General features: G+C 49.8%; 1 protein-coding gene across 3 annotated transcripts in view; it reads left to right on the top strand.

Annotated features, from left to right (window-relative positions):
* Positions 1 to 16,040, top strand: part of LOC139060019 (serine/threonine-protein phosphatase 2A activator-like) — a 361,591-nt gene that overhangs the window by 190,032 nt on the left and 155,519 nt on the right. For all 3 annotated transcript variants that reach the window (XM_070538705.1, XM_070538701.1, XM_070538699.1), the window contains one exon: positions 978 to 1,102. In XM_070538705.1, the coding sequence (XP_070394806.1) occupies positions 978 to 1,102 (125 nt within the window). The remainder of the gene's footprint in view (positions 1 to 977; positions 1,103 to 16,040) is intronic.

Here is a 16,040-nt window from a genome sequence, read left to right as displayed (position 1 = left end):
ACAAATGTCAAGAAAACAAGAAGTCGGCTGCACACAGACATTCATGGGCTTGTTTTTGTCGAGACGGGGTGAGCACCACCACGCGACTCTGCTCCACCAATAGCGACGTGCTGACCTCATCGCCTGCCCTCGCTGGAAGGCTCTGGCGGAAAGATAAAAGGATGTCGCTGCCTTTAATTTTATTCAGGTGGCTTACTGGCAGCAGTATCAGCTGGAGAAGCAGAGTTCATCGAACGTTTTCACCAGTAATGTTGCAATAGCAGTATTTTGTATCTTAAGACACACTATACATTCTTTCATGTATCAGATATACAGATACTGATGCACACATTGCCAGACATATAATGATACAAAAACAAGATACCCAAAGAGTATCTGAGGATGTTATCTAAGATACATGTATCTTCGATGCTGCCCAGCACTGGCGAGCACCAGCCATTACTCTGGAATATGTACTGTAGTACGTGTATACCACGTGTCCCTAACATTAGCTGAGCTGTTCAAAGAAAAAAAAAAGGATAAAAAATCGCAATGCACGATACAATTATACGACCCTATGGTGTCCGGTCATCAGATGTTGACACCTGAACACTGTAGGTCTTAAAATTGTATCTTGCACCGTGTTTTCTGCATTTTTTCTCTCTCTCTTTGAACAACTTGGCTTATGTTAGCTGGGACACCCTATATGTAGCAGATGCACTTGACCCATGAGAATTGGTTTGATGACTGATGGCTGTCTCGCTGCAGTTACAGTGAGTTAAGTGTTGCTTGTGTTTCTGGGTACAAGTTCACCCAGTAAAGAACGACATCCTTAACTCAGTTTTCACAGTGTTTAGTTCTTCACCATCACTACCACAATGTGACAATATACCATTCTCAGCTCAAAACTGGTAAGTTGCAAAATTATGAGGACCAACTAGAAGAGGTTAATGAAGAATTGTCCTTGTGCAAGTGGAGTGCTCTCTCCTTTGATGCAGATACCTGGAGCTGGTGCGTCACCTGCAACTGCAGTACCGCATGGAGCCTGCTGGAAGCCATGGTGTCTGGAGTCTTGACGACTACCAGTTCTTGCCCTTCATCTGGGGCAGTGGCCAGCTCATCAGTAGGCACTTTTTCCACTGACACCAACCGTGTTGCGCAGTGCGACTTTCAAAATGCATGTTTTATGCAGCACACGCAGGATTCTCTGCGAAAATTTTTGAGGGGTGGGCATCTTTCATTTGGGAGAAGAGAGGTTACATGCAAAATAAGCCCCCCCCCCCCCTCCTTTTTATGTGACCATTCCACCATTTTGATTCAACAATTCGGCACTTTGGACGCATTTACAAAAGAAATGTGAGCCAGCGATGCAGCCTAACTCAATTGCCGAACCTTGCCTGGACAAAGAAATGCACATCTCTCCGCTGTCAATATTCGTGCCAGTGGTCCAAATCTGCGTCGGCCAATAGGACTGCCTCCTGTACGCATGTGGCAGCAGTAACGAATTACACCACTAGTTCTTACTCTTTTCACTTGCTTATGTTGCGTTTACTTTTGCATGGCAAAATATGCAGGGTTGTCTGAAGCTACGATCTCTCCCCTTTGTGGCGGTACCAAAATGACAGCGTTGCATCAACGGAAGGCTGCACTGAGGTGCAATGGCATCTTCCAAAGCCCGATTTTCTACCTCATTTTTGTCGACAGCATACTAGAATAGTGTGATTTTCTCATCTTCTACTTAACTGTGCCTTCTGATATTTCCCCGCATGATAAAGAAACTGTAGCAAGTATGTGATGCCCCCTCAAACATAATCTTGGTTCGCCCGCCAAGCTCGGCGACCTGCTAAAGCTCAGCAGGCAACATTGGTCACCAGTCGCAGGTGACGGACGGATGCCGACAGCCAAGTTCTATTTCTATTTTTATTTCTAATTGCGTTGGCGGGAAATCTGAATGGAGATAGGGCCAGCATAGAAACGTAGGCTGCAGAGAATTGGAGCACTGCGAAGGCAGGAGAACACTTAGCCAAAGTAGCCCTATTAAAAAATTATTAAAAAGTGTGTTTTTTTCCCTTTTTTCTTTTTTCCCTTGGTTATCAATTTGGTTATTTTACTAACTCTCTTTATTCTTCTAGAGATTCCCAGTGGTCTTTATTATAGTTAATTTTTTCCTCGCTTTTACACTGTTAAATAACAGTAGGACGAGAATTCATGGGACGGCCGGCTAGAAAAGCCAAGGAGGAAGGTGGGGACCTCGTCCAGTGTGGGAGGTGTGAACGATGGTGTTATTTGGATGAAACGACATTCAAAACCGTGGCGGAGGTGGAAGGGACCGGCTTCGTGTGCAGGCTGTGTAAGGTGATTGAGAATTTTGAGAAGCGGCTAAAGAGTGAAATGGCGAGGACAAAGGAGGAACTCGAGAAAGAAAAAATGAAACGCGCAGAGTTTGAGGGAAGGGTCGAGAGGGAGTGGGCCTCAAGAATGGAGGCTGTAGAACGGAAATGGAGTGAGGAGCGAGAGAAAGGGCAGCAATTGGAAAAACAATTGAAAGAGATGAGAGAGAGAGAAGCTGAGAGGGAGGCACAGCAGGAACTGAAGGAAAAGGAAGCAGGAGGATCACCCAGTGGAGCAGAAATGGGGGCGGACACGTTAACGTGGGGACCGCGGGAGACACAGGTACAGAGGGATGAGACGACAGGAGGCAAAGAAGGCAAGGAGGCAGGGAAGACCCTGCCGACAGAGACAGGAGGGAGGCAAGATTTGCTTGAAGACAGAAAGGTCTGGGTCGTTGGAAGCTCCAACGTATCGCGAATGCAAACAGCACTCCTCAGAACAGTGCAGTAAGACAGACAAGTGAAGGTCGAATGCATGCCATGGGCTCTATTCGAAGCTGTGGCGGAGAGAGCCAGAAGCAAACTGAATGAAAACAGAGAGGGAAGAAACCTGGTAATTTTGCACGCTGGGGTGAATGACGGTCTGCAGAATAGGGGGCGAATGCTGGGCAGACAGATTCAAGAGGGAGTGGTGAAATTAAGGGCGACCTCTGAGGCGGTGCACATTGCCCTGTGTACTGTCCCAGAGGTCAGGGGACAGGGCCTTTTCATTGAAGAACAGGTAGTGGCGGCAAGTGTAGTGATTAGGGAGTTGGGGCGAGCCCTCAAGTGTGATGTGGTGGAGGTGAACAGAATGATTGGGGGGAAAAACTTCCCCCCTTTCGGCCCGGATGGCATTCACTACACTACACCAGCGGGATGGCAGGTAGGAACGAGGGTGGGTCGTAGGGCTCAGGCTTTTTTGCAGGCGCACAGGGCGACCCTGCAAGCCAAAACGTAAAAAATGGAGAGGGGAGGGGGGGCAGGACAGGAGCACGGAGGAGGAAGAGGAAGAAGAAGGCAGTAAATGTGGGGTTCATCAACATGCAGGGGGGAAGAAATCGCATTAAGTGGGACGAAATAGAAGAACAGTTACAAACGGAAACCCATTTAAGAGATGAGGAAGAGCCACCATTCATTGCGGGATACACCTGGGTTGGGTGCAACAGAAAAAGGAAAGAACGCAGAGGAGGAGGCCTTGGGGCGCTAGTTAAGGGACAGGACTGGGAAAGGGTAAGGGAGAGCTGCAGTGAGCACATGTGGCTCAAGGGCACCGTAGGGAATGTTGAGACAATCCTGGGAGTTGTGTATCTGAAAACAGGGAATGAGTCGAAGGAGGAGAATGCAAAACATTTCAAATGTATGGCCAAGGACATCAGGGAGTTAGCTATGAAACGGGAGATAATCATCCTAGGGGACATGAATGCACATTTGGAATACTTTGACGGGGCGACAGATGCAACAGGGCAGATGTTAGTAGATTTTTGTGAGGCTCATGATTTTGTGATAGTTAATACTGAAATTAGATGCGATGGGAAAATAACATGGGAAAGAAATAACACCCACTCGACAATCAACTACTGCCTAATGTCCCACAAGCTGTATGAACGGTTGGGATGTATGGAAATTGATGAGGAAGGTACAAAAAGCCTGGGGAGTGATCACAAACGAATCAAAATCAGTTTTGGAAGGACAGTACCACTGGTAGAAACTAAAAAAAGGAAAGGTATGAGCAAATTGAATGACAGGCAGCTACAAGAAGTGGCGAAAAACATTGAAAGCATGGTATCCAAGCAACCGCAAAGGGCATGGACATACGACGAGTTAATAGGTATGTTTAAACGAGAGCTACAGAAGGGACAGATTAGGAAACTAGGAAGTAAGCAGGGAAAATATAAACCGAAAAGCTGGTGGGACCGAAAAGTTAAGGAGGCCATAGAGCAACGCAAAGATGCGTGCAGAAAACACAGAGCAGCGAAGAAAAGGGGAGCCATACCAGAAGAGGTGGAGACAAAATGGGAGGATTACCTTGCAATGAAAGGAGAAGCATTGTCATTAATTCAAGCCAAGATAGCAAAAGTTGGGGTACAGTGGATGTTAGAGATACGAAAAAAAGACAGAAATGCCTCTAAGAAATTTTGGGAACACATAAGGCAACAGAGTAAGAAGACAGAGGTGGTTCAGCACTCACTGACCACACCAGAAGGAACAAAGGTAGAGGGAGAGGAAGCTCAGGAATATATTAGGTTAACAATAGAGGCAGCATTTGCAGAGCCAGTGGGTATCGAAATGGAGGACAATGACAACAGCAGGACAGAATTAGAGGAGAGGAGTACAGAAGGATGACAAGTGAGGAATGGGACAGAATTGAACACAAGGTTCCCGTGGGAACAACGACAGGACCTGATGGCATACCTATGAAATTGATAAGCATATTAGGCCAGAAAAGTAAATTAAAATTACGACAACTTATTGAACAAATAGTAGTAGGGGGAGATGTTTCACAGGACTGGAAATCAAGCAGAATGATATTAGTTTACAAAGGTAAGGGAAGCAAGGACAACAGTAAATCCTACAGGCCAATAACTATCACATCAGTCATATACAGAGTAGCAGTGCAGATGGTGAAAAAGAGAATGGAGGAATGGGCAGAACGTGAAGAGATCTTGGGAGAACTGCAGAATGGATTTAGAAGGAACAGAAGGCTAGATAATAATTTATTTGTTATAACACAGTGCATAGAGATAGCGACAGCCAGGCAGAAACCGCTATGGATAGCTTTTTTAGACATTAGAGGAGCCTATGACAATGTAAACCGAGAAAAGTTATGGAGCCAGTTGAGGGAATATGGTCTAGATAGAAAGATGATTGAGTTCCTACAACAAGTTTATACAGATAATGAGGTAGAGATAACATGGGAGGGGGAAACTACAAAGCCAGCTAAAATAAGAAGAGGTCTCGGGCAGGGCTGTCCATTGTCGCCTCTGCTGTTTATGATCTACATGAGCCAAATGGAAAAGAGACTAGAACAGAGCACAATAGGAACTGACATAAGCTATATGCTGGAAGGGCAGAAGGTAGCTCAAGTACTACCCGGACTGATGTATGCAGATGATATTGTACTGCTTGCTGACACCCGAGTAGGGCTACAGGAACTGATGAGCATATGTGGAGAAGAGGGAGAAAAATTGGGACTGCAGTTCACTAGAGAGAAGTCTGGGACAATAGTATACAATGAAGAAAGGGGGGAACCATTGGAAGTACAAGACACTAAGATTGATCATGTTGAAAAATACAAGTATTTGGGCATATGGCTAAACGAGGGCAAAAAGTACTTGGAAGAACAGGAAAAAATTTTGATTGAAAAAGTGAAAAGGAACTCAGCTGTAATAAAACACACGGCACTTTGGGACTATAATAGGTACGAGGTGGTTAGGGGCGTATGGAAAGGGGTTATGGTACCAGGCCTCACATTCGGAAATTCAGTACTGTGCATGAAATCGGAAGTTCAGGCATGCATTGAAACGAGACAGAAGTGTAGGCAGGTTGGCCTTAGGAGCACACGGGAACACCCCTGATGAGGGAGTACAGGGAGACATGACTGTAGTTTTACCCTCATCACTTTGTAAAAACATGCTAAGTGATTTATGTGGTGATAACCTTGTTTCTGTTAATGTATATTGATTAAGTAGGCTGTTCACAAGCTGTAGACCGAACTAGCTGGAAAATGCTCCAGTAAGTGAAGTGCGCCTTCCCGCCACGCCGCCTCGGTCGCTCAGTCACCTGGGTCTAGCGAAGTGTACATCACAGCAAAGCAAGCGGCGGTGCGCTCCAGCGCTGTAGCAGACGACGCGAAGCGCCTCCCCTGGGTTCGTGTGCGCCTGCGCCGCTTCGCTTCGATGCGCCGCCGCTCCGGACGCACTGGCGCCCCGCGGAGCGCGGCCACGGTGAGCCGTGTTCACCCTAAGAGTGGACGAGCCTGTACCTGAGGGAGCCTGGCCACGTTTTTTCAAGCCTCGCCCACTGCCGTTCGCCCTGAAGGACGGGGTCACCCAGGAGCTGTAATTGTTGCATCGAGAGGGCATCCTGGTGCCCGTAAAGACATCTGAATGGGCCGCTCCCATCGTGCCAGTCCTCAATCGAGATGGCAGTGTCAGGATCTGCGGTGATTTCAAAGTTACCATCAACCCCGCCGCTACCGTCGAGAAGTACCCGCTGCCCCGGATTGAAGATCTGTGGTCAGCATTGTCCGGTGGACAGAAGTTTACCATGCTCGACCTCGGAGATGCTTGCCAGCAGCTGGTGCTCCAGGATGCCTTCCGGAAGTATGTCACCATATCTACAACTTTGGGACTCTTTCAGTACACGCGCTTACCGTTTGGCGTGGCCTCGGCCCCAGCCATATTCCAGAGGGAGATGGACAACCCCTTCAGGGGCATGAGGCACGTGGCGGTGTATTTGGACATCCTGGTTACTGGCAGCGACGACGGGGACCACCTGCAGAACTTGCACAACGTCTTGGCACGACTACAGGACGCCGGCCTCAAGCTCAAGCTGGAAAAGTATGTTTTCCTAGCTCCCAGCGTTGAGTACTTGGGACATGTAATTTCCCGGGCAGGCCTAGCCCCGGCTCCCCGCAAAGTTGATGCGGTGCTCAAGGCACCTAAGCCCCAGAACAAGGAGCTTCAGAGCTACCTGGGCCTCATCAACTTCTACAGGAGTTTTCTGCCTAACCTGTCGCAGCATCTACAGCCGCTCCATCTTCTGCTTCAAGATGGTCAACAATGGGTCTGGAAGAAGGAGCAGGACCAGTCCTTCCAGCGCAGCAAGGAGCTAATCACCAAGGCTCCAGTGCTGGTGCACTTCGATCCTGCTAAGCCTGTTGTCCTTACTGTAGATGCATCGCCGTACGGTCTGGGAGCCGTCCTGGCACACCGGGACAAAGATGGCTAGGAATACCCTGTGTCGTTTGCTTCTGGACGGCTTCATGCTGCAGAGCAACATTACAGCCAGCTGGACAAGGAATGTTTGGCCCTCATGTTTGGTGTCGAATGCTTCCACCAGTATCTGTGGGGCCGGAAGTTCGAGGCGGTCACGGACCACAAGCCGCTGTTGGGGCTGCTGGGGCCCGACAAGGCAGTTCCTGTGCAAGCATCACCTCGAGTGGTACGCTAGGCCTTGAGGCTGGCGGCTTACAGCTACCAGCTGGTTTACCGTCCGGGAAAGGACCTGGGACCTGCTAATGCCCTGAGCTGCCTGCCCCTGCCAGAGGTGCTAGATGCTGTTCCAGAACCTGCTGAAGTGTTCATGCTGGAACACGCGTACCCGGAGCTGCTCTCCAGATCTGCGGTATCTCAAGTGACCAGCCGGGACCCAGTCCTGTCTCAGGTGGTCAAGGCGGTGTCCCGTGGAGAGGAATTGGTGCAGCAGGCCTATAGCCACAAGGCCGCTGAGCTTGCAGCAGGGCTGCCTACTGTGGGGTTCGAGGGTGGTGATCCCACAAAGTCTCCGGTCGGGGGTTCTGCAATTGCTGCACGCGGGTCATCCAGGGATAGAAAAGACCAAGATGGTGGCCCGGTCGCATGTTTGGTAGTCTTGACCAAGACATCGCGCATTTGGTGCAGCGCTGCCAAATCTGCCAGGAGAATCAGCGAGCCTCGCGCCGTGTGGAAATCACCCCCTGGCCGTTCCCACAAAGACCCTGGTCCCGCCTACATGTGGATTTTGGGGGACCCTTCAAGGGCCATGACTTCCTGGTGGTGGTGGACGCCTTTTCAAAGTGGGTGGAGGTTATACCTGTCGCCGCTCCATCAGCAGGCACGACCATTGCAGCGCTACGACAGGTCTTCGCCGCCCAGGGTTTGCCAGATGTCATTGTGTCTGACAATGGTCCTGCTTTCGCCAGCGCAGAGTACCTGGCCTGGCTGACGAAAAACGGAATCCGCCGGATGATGGTTCCACCGTACCACCCTGCTTCAAATAGTGCAGCCGAGCGGGTGGTGCAAACCATCAAAGACAAACTCAAAAAGAGCCAGACTGGGGATTTCCAGATGCAGATTGCCCGGATACTATTCCAGTAGCGGACTACACCTCATGATGTCACTGGCCGTGCCCCCTGTGAGCTCCTGCTGGGTCGGATGGTCAAGACACCCTTGCACAATTTCACAATTTATTTATTTATTAGTAAAAATACAGATAATTGCATGTGCGTAGTATACATAAGGAGGTCCCAAAGTCAAAGACTGTATCGGGACCTCCTACGTCTTGCATCCGGACCTCTGATCCACAGTGCTTTTGAAGCAGCTGAAGCAGAAGCTAGCTGCTGACCAAGGATGCCGTCCCGGGCCTTTGCCAGAGTCTGGAGCTCCAGTTTTCGCCAGGAACTTCCGTCTTGGCCCACCTGGTCTGCCGGACAGGTGGTGACTCCTGCCAGTGCCTCATCGCTGCTCGTGCGCACGCCAGACGAGGCCACGTGGCACAGACACGCCGACCATGTCAGGCCTCGCCTCGGGACATGGCCAGCACCCCCGACTGCCACTTCCGAGTTCCAGCCCCACAGGAGGACTAGCGGCAGCACCAGTCGCTCCCAGCAGAGCACCACCTACCTCGGAGGCGGCAACCGTAGCCAGTGGTGCAGCACCCGTTGGTCCGGTGTCGAGCCCAGCACCACTCGCAAGGTCGACCTCTACGAACCCTCCGGATGGAGCAAGGCTGGCTCAGGCAGCACCCGGCGTTGCCACACCCGACCCGTCAACACCGGTGCCCAGGTGGAGTACTCGACGGCGGAGGCCACCAGACCGTTACTCGCCTGGGTAGCAGGCACAGACAACCCATCTAGGGTGGAGGCAGAGCCTCATAGTGTGAACAGGGACGTTTTTTTTTCATTTAACAAACAAACTGGGGGTAAGGGGGTGTAGCAAGTATGTGACGCCCCCTCGGACATAATCTTGGTTCGCCCGCCAAGCTAGACGACCTGCTAAAGCTTGACAGGCAACATTGGTCTCCGCACCACAATAAACACCGACGAGCACGGCTGCTCGCCTGTCAGTCATCATCACCACCACCACCACGCTGTGGAGCGTCCGTCTACCGGAGGGTGCCTCGAGTCCTCCCTTGTTCAGGAGCCCGGGTGGATCGTGACAGATACACTTTAGGATTGCAGAAAACATAAAGAAGTTAACATTGCTATGGCATATTAGTCATTCTAATTGCTGTGTCACCACTCGAAAGCAGTGAACCAAGGCCATGAGCAACATTTTCCCTACCGCCCACCATGGGGAGAACCCTGAACACATGCAAGCAATAGCTTGAATGAAATACAGCTTACATAATGTGCAATGCATGCCAGCTAATGCTTAGTACTTGCATGCCCTTGAAACATACTGCGGGCTAGCCCACTTCAAACATAAATCAGTCGTGCAGGCAGGATACAATCTTAATAGCCAAGCGTTCGTAATAAGTCAACAAGCAAGAATGAGCCAGTGAAATGCCACGAACGTTTATTGTTTCCCAAAGTAATTGGTAAGCTTGCCTTGCTTATCCAACGCCCACCCAATCACGGCTTCCAGATTGTTCAAAGCAGACATGTGCTTATCGCCCAAGATTTTTGCTGCAGATGAGCTGCTTCAAAGACGCGATGCACTCAATTGTGGGTGACGTGCTTGGAGGTGGCAGTATTGGTTACAAGCTCTGCTTAACTTTCCTCAGCCAATTCATTGCTGGCAAAGCCTTGCTCTGCACTAATGCTGCCTCATCTGTGTACGACTACGTTGGCTTCATCAGCCTCATTGACGAAGTCATCTCAACCGACGTCGGCAGCACTTGACTGCATTTCAATTATGCGCTGCCATAAATCTGCAGGCCAGTCGCCATTGCTTCCGAGCATCAGTTTCAGACCCTTGTGCCCTGCACAGGAATCCAGCCTAGAGAAAACAATGTTTGGCGCAACGTGCGGTAACCTTCGTTCAAGCTGCCTCAGTTGTCACATCTGGGGACGTATTCTGAAACGTTCGCCCAGGTGAAGTTTCGCACTGGCCACGCCTCCGCCGTTGCGGCGCGCGCTGAATGGCTGCTTTGACAAAACCGGAAATTCACTTGCGCCACCTGAATTTCCGGTTTTGTCAAAGCAGCCATTCAGAGCGCGCCGGTACGGCGGAGGCGTGGCCAGTGCGAAACTTCGCCGCGGTGAACGTTTCAGAATACGCCCCCTGCAGTGCTGCATTTGCCCTGAAGTAGTTAGGAGCTATGGCATGTTTGTTTTATTTGAGATGCGTTGCCATTGACTGCCTGAAAATTATGAGCACCATGCTATGATTGTGCATAATAATGAGGCATTCATTATTACTGGGATAGTTAAGTGAGCTTGACTCTATTAACAGTGGTAGAATGACCCGGTTGCTGCAGCCAACTTTTCAACAAGAGGACTTGTCTTCTTCAGGGGAGCAACTGCTTTCCTTTTGTCAGCCCTGCTTTTGCACAAACTAAACACTACCCCTCCCTCTTTTCTCCTTTCTCCTTTTTTGAACAATTTGACTTGCCAAATTTATCGGCTTATTCTCCTCCTGCTTCCCCCTTGGGAGGGTTAGAGTTAGCTATGCGTACATAAATTCACAGCTATTTATCGGCTTATTCTCCTCCTGCTTCCCCCTTGGGAGGGTTAGAGTTAGCTATGCGTACATAAATTCACAGCTAAGGAAAGCACTAGTTGCTGCCCTGATGAAGACAAGTCCCTTTGGCAAAATATTGGTTTAATGTGTTAATCATTTCAAGCCTCTACCCGTAAACGTCTCTGTTTTGGATCTCAACTGTATTGGCGGTCCTGTCGGCGAAAGGGCTGGTGTGTGATCCTGGAAAGTGTCCGCTAGCCATATTTTACAGCGAAGCTGTATACCTCTATTGTCCAAGGAAATTTTCGTGTCGTAAGCAAAAAACTCCCCATACATAGGCCGATCCCGAAGGTAGTGCAATGCCGGGCCGACCTGCGGTGGAGGTAAAGCAGGCGTTAAGCACTACCCATATGTGTGCCGATCCCTAAGATAGGGCAATACTGGGCCAACCCATGGCGGAAGTGAAGCAGGCGTTAAGTACTCCCCATACATGGGCCGATCTCGAAGATAGTGCAATACCGGCCCGACCTGCAGCGGAGGTGAAGCAGGCGTTAATTACTCCCCATACGTGGGCCGATACTGAAGATAGGGCAATACCGGCCCGACCTGCAGCGGAGGTGAAGCAGGCGTTAATTACTCCCCATACGTGGGCCGATACCGAAGATAGGGCAATACCGGCCTGACCTGCGGCAGAGGTGAAGCAGGTGTTAAACACTCCCCATATGCGGGCCGATCCCGGAGATAGTGCAATGGCGGGCCAACCCGCGGCGGAGGTGAAGCAGTCGTTAAGCAACCCATACATGGGCCGATCCCAAAGATAGTGCAATGCAGGCTGACCCGCGGCGGAGGTGCAGTTCGCCATTAAGGGGCCTACATACACAGCTTCGCTGGTAATCCTTCTTCACAGAGTGGAAGGACACTGAGTTTTTTTGCACTTGCTGTGAGAATGTGCAGGCTAGTACAGCAATAATTCCATGCATGCATTGTTAATTTTTATTGGGTGTTACTGTCACCAAAGCATCACTGTTATGCTATCATTATCGCACAGGTTGAGCTGTACTAGAATATTTGCAGACATCATCGCTTTCATAAGATGTGTGTGTTATAATCAGATTGTATGCATGTTGAAAGCACCATATAGTAAAACTGTGTTAATTAAGCCCTCATCAATTCAGGAAATTGGATAATTCATTATCATCCTTTCGTCCCATCTGGCGTAGGCATTATTTAATATCATCAAATTATCTTTAATGTGGATGTACAGAGGAACTCCGACTATACGACTTTCTCGGGATCGCGAAAAAGCGTTGTAAAATCCAAACATAAATTGTGCCTATAAAAATACTACTTATATCGCGCGATGGATTTACAAGAAACTGCAATGTAAACTACTAACATACTCTGCAGGGCTTGGAAACCCAAATTACCAAAAAAGTAAATGTGATAAGAATTAATGCTGCAGTACAGGTACCAACCGTGCTTTATTCAAACGAACCTTTGTAGCATTCCACTGCCCACTGCCGCGATTCCCGCCAGCCAGCGCAAACTTTTAAAAAAGTCGGTAAGTTTCTTTTGGACCTTGTTTGATCTGTGATCTTGTTTGATCTGTGAAGAAATGGGCATGGTGTGAGGATTGGGAGGTCAATCCCACCGCTCGTAACCCGTTGTCAAAATTGGAGTCGGGCATGAATTAGATAGTAGCTGGCCCATGCCGTCATCCAGCTTATCCATGTTGAGGATGTTGTTGAACGGAAGGACTGCTTCTCAACGAGGAATATGGGTTCATTTACAGTACCTACATAAGGACGTTGCAGTTCATCAGTCTAGCATGACTGTGAGAGAAAGTACACTGAGCAGTTGTACAACAGCGGTTTATAAACACTCGGTCCTCCCTCGATCCCTAGGTGAGGAAAACGTTCTATCAGTAGATGTAGATGAGCCGCCTTTGAGCGGAAGGGCTTCCGCAGTGGTTTCACGGACTCTGAGGGCAGACGGACTTCGCAGAACTCTGGGCTTACGTTGGTAACGGTGTGTGGAAAGGGGCCTCCAAAGACGTTCCCTCGGGACCTCCCTTGCTCATGGCAGACTGGGTTTGCGGTGGCGTGTTCAGTCACAAAGCCTGGTTCGTCGAACTCATCTCGGCAATCCCGCGACACAGTGGCGGACGTGGCGCATTGTCCTGCGGACACGGTAGACTTAGTGACGCCGTTTGGCTAGAGGATGATGGTGGCTTTCCCGGATAAGTCGACGCCGCTCTCGCACCTGGCTGGCAAAACTTGCACCTCAGCAGGCCGTTCTTAACAATGGGCAGGACATGTAATGAGGAGGGAAGATAACTGATGGTCATTAAGGGTTACAGACTGGATTCCAAGGGAAGGGAAGCGTAGCAGGGGACGGCAGATAGTTAGGTGGGCAGATGAGATTGAGAAGTTTGCAGAGACAATATGGCCACAATTAGTTAATGACCGGGGTAGTTCGAGAACTATGGGAGAGGCCTTTGCCCTGCAGAGGGCGTAACCAGGCTGATAATGATAATGATGATGATCTGTGAACCAAGAGCTTTCACTAGAGTTGGGCAATGTCCAAAAGATGGTCCTTCGCAGCGTCATGTGAACAGATGAAATTCCGGATGCCATCTATGTGCTGTAGCACCTCAGCGAACGTGGTAGGCACAGGCACATCTGTGGCGTCGTCATTGTTCTTGTCCGATGTCGCAGCGGTGTCGGCACTAGGCAAAGCCTCCTCGATGGCGTCATCCAGCGACACCTCGCCGCAGATTGCAACATTGTCGTCGGCCTCCACGCACTCCGCAAAGGTCGCGACAACGTTTAAACCCACGAAATCGTCGTCGGCGAAGCCTGCATCGGCCTCAAGCGGCATCGAATTTGCGTCCCCAGCAGAGGAGCCAGTCTCTCGCTTAAAGCCACAGTGCTTGGACGAGTTAGTGATTGTGCTTCGCGACACTGCATTCCACGAAGTGGCAATAAAATGCATGGTGTCGAGCACAGTGATATTTTTTTCTGACTTGCTGTGCTCTATAGCCACCAGCTGATGCTGCACTGACCACTTCCGGTACCCTTGCTTAATGCACTTAATGATGCTGAAGGTTCGGGTATCTTAAAAGGACCCTGAAACGCTTTTGACGATTTTCTACAAATGTACTGAGTCGTTAGAGTAGGTCCTTCTGATCAATAATTGACACATCTAAGTGCTCTGCGTAAAGCGTGTAATTTATTATAAGGTTTTAAAAATGCACATCACTGCCGATCGCAGCGCACTGCTCGGCGAAATTTTAAGCCGCCCCTACCCATATGACCGAAATCACCCATATTACGTCAGTGGGGCGAGCTATCTGATTGGCTGACCAGGGCGCATGATCGATAATTTTTCCAACTTTATGGTAAACAAATGATCTTCGTAATAGTTGGAATGTTAGTTAATTTGTTTTTATGAAAAGAAAGTAACATAAAGCGAATGCACAAGAACAATTTTTCAGTACACTTAAGCACTTCCGGCACAGAGCAAGTGTCGTCTGCTTGTGTTACAACGTACTCCATTTTGACAAGAGCTCTGCGGTCAGAGTCGGTCTCAGTCTTTTCGCGAGCACTATGATTCGACTTTGTTGCCTTGTGGACTGCAAACGTAGCGACTGGCAATATGTCAAGCTGCGACATCGTGTCCCTCTGCAAGGCAGCGTACGAGCGAACTGGCTGCTGCGCATCGGGCTACCGCTATCCGATCGGCGCCAGGACTCCCGCATTTGTGGCCGTCACTTTACACCGGAAGATTACTAACGCAATAGCATTTCGCGAGTCCGGTATTAGGGCAAACGCAAGCGCAAGGGCACAGGGTCTGGCCGCTTGACTGTGCCGTAACGGGATGAGCCATGAGATGAGCAGAAGGGAAAATGTGAATGCCTGCACGGTGCAGCCACCTGGTGGCATGGAGCTCAACCATACACAGTAGCAGCAACGAAGCGTATTCTTTGCTGCTGGTGCGTATTTCTCGCAGGAGTGTAATCAACACGATGTTTTTATCAATGTTTAAAATGTTTAACACTTGGTTAGAGCAATATTAGCGCTTTGTTTGGCCGGTTAAGCGCTGCGCCAACAAATGTCTGGACCGTGCAGACCGATCAGGCCGCTCACGTACGTCTACGCCAAAGTTCCTTCATCAGCTTCAGTTTATGCCTCCAGTCATTCGCCGAAATGACCAGCTTGCGGGTGGTTACCGGAATACCAGACACGTTCGGAGCTATGACAGAATGCTCGCAACGCACGCTGCTTCGATAGCTCTCGCTTGGGTCGACGGCCAAGCGGCTAGCGGAGAGGTTTCGCACGGGCGGGGGCGGGCTCCAAACAACCGGAAGTGGACGACCTGACGTCGCATCGTGACGCAGGACCAGTAAAGGCGGAGCTTAGCCCCGCTCGCTCGGCGAACGAGTTGAGGAGGAAAAGCATGGCTTGGGAGGAGGGTAACTTCTAATCGCTTGTGGCTCCATTAATACGTAACGCTTCACTTAAATTGTGGTGCGAATGTTCTACTTAAGCTGTACCCTACGCGTCTACAAAATTTGTCCGAACCGTTTCAAGGGCCCTTTAAGGTCCCGGGCAATGCTTGCTTTCTTGGCTCCATGCCGCTTTTCCGCTTCCTCGATAATATTCAGCTTATCGCCGAGCCACAGAACTGTCCGCTTTCGGGACATCATGCGCCACATTGCTCCACACAACTCAAAACCTCCGCTGAACACTGGTCGCTAGGATTACGACGTAGAACACGTGCGATAAACCTAGGCCTCTCCGCGCTACTTTGTCTGCAATCTGCTCCTGGGAAACTGGAAGGAGAGAAACACTTCCCCAGCGCGATGAGAGGCGACGCCACTGAGAAGAGAGGGAGAAAGTATTGTGGAGAAGAAAAGGCGCTATTTCAGCACAGCGAGTGTTGCGAGCGGCTGCTGGGGGGGGAGGGAAACGAACGCGCTTCGCCAACACCGGCTTTGCGAGGGTCATTGTATAACGCGGGTCAGGCGTAAAATTGCATCAGATAACCAGGGTTTTTAATGCATTGCTTCTATAAGGTCTTCGCT

This window comes from Dermacentor albipictus, chromosome 1 (assembly GCF_038994185.2).
Source record: "Dermacentor albipictus isolate Rhodes 1998 colony chromosome 1, USDA_Dalb.pri_finalv2, whole genome shotgun sequence".
Lineage (NCBI taxonomy): Eukaryota > Metazoa > Arthropoda > Arachnida > Ixodida > Ixodidae > Dermacentor > Dermacentor albipictus.
The sequence above is the reverse complement of the archived record's forward strand: the minus strand, read 5'-3'. Positions and strand labels throughout refer to the sequence as shown.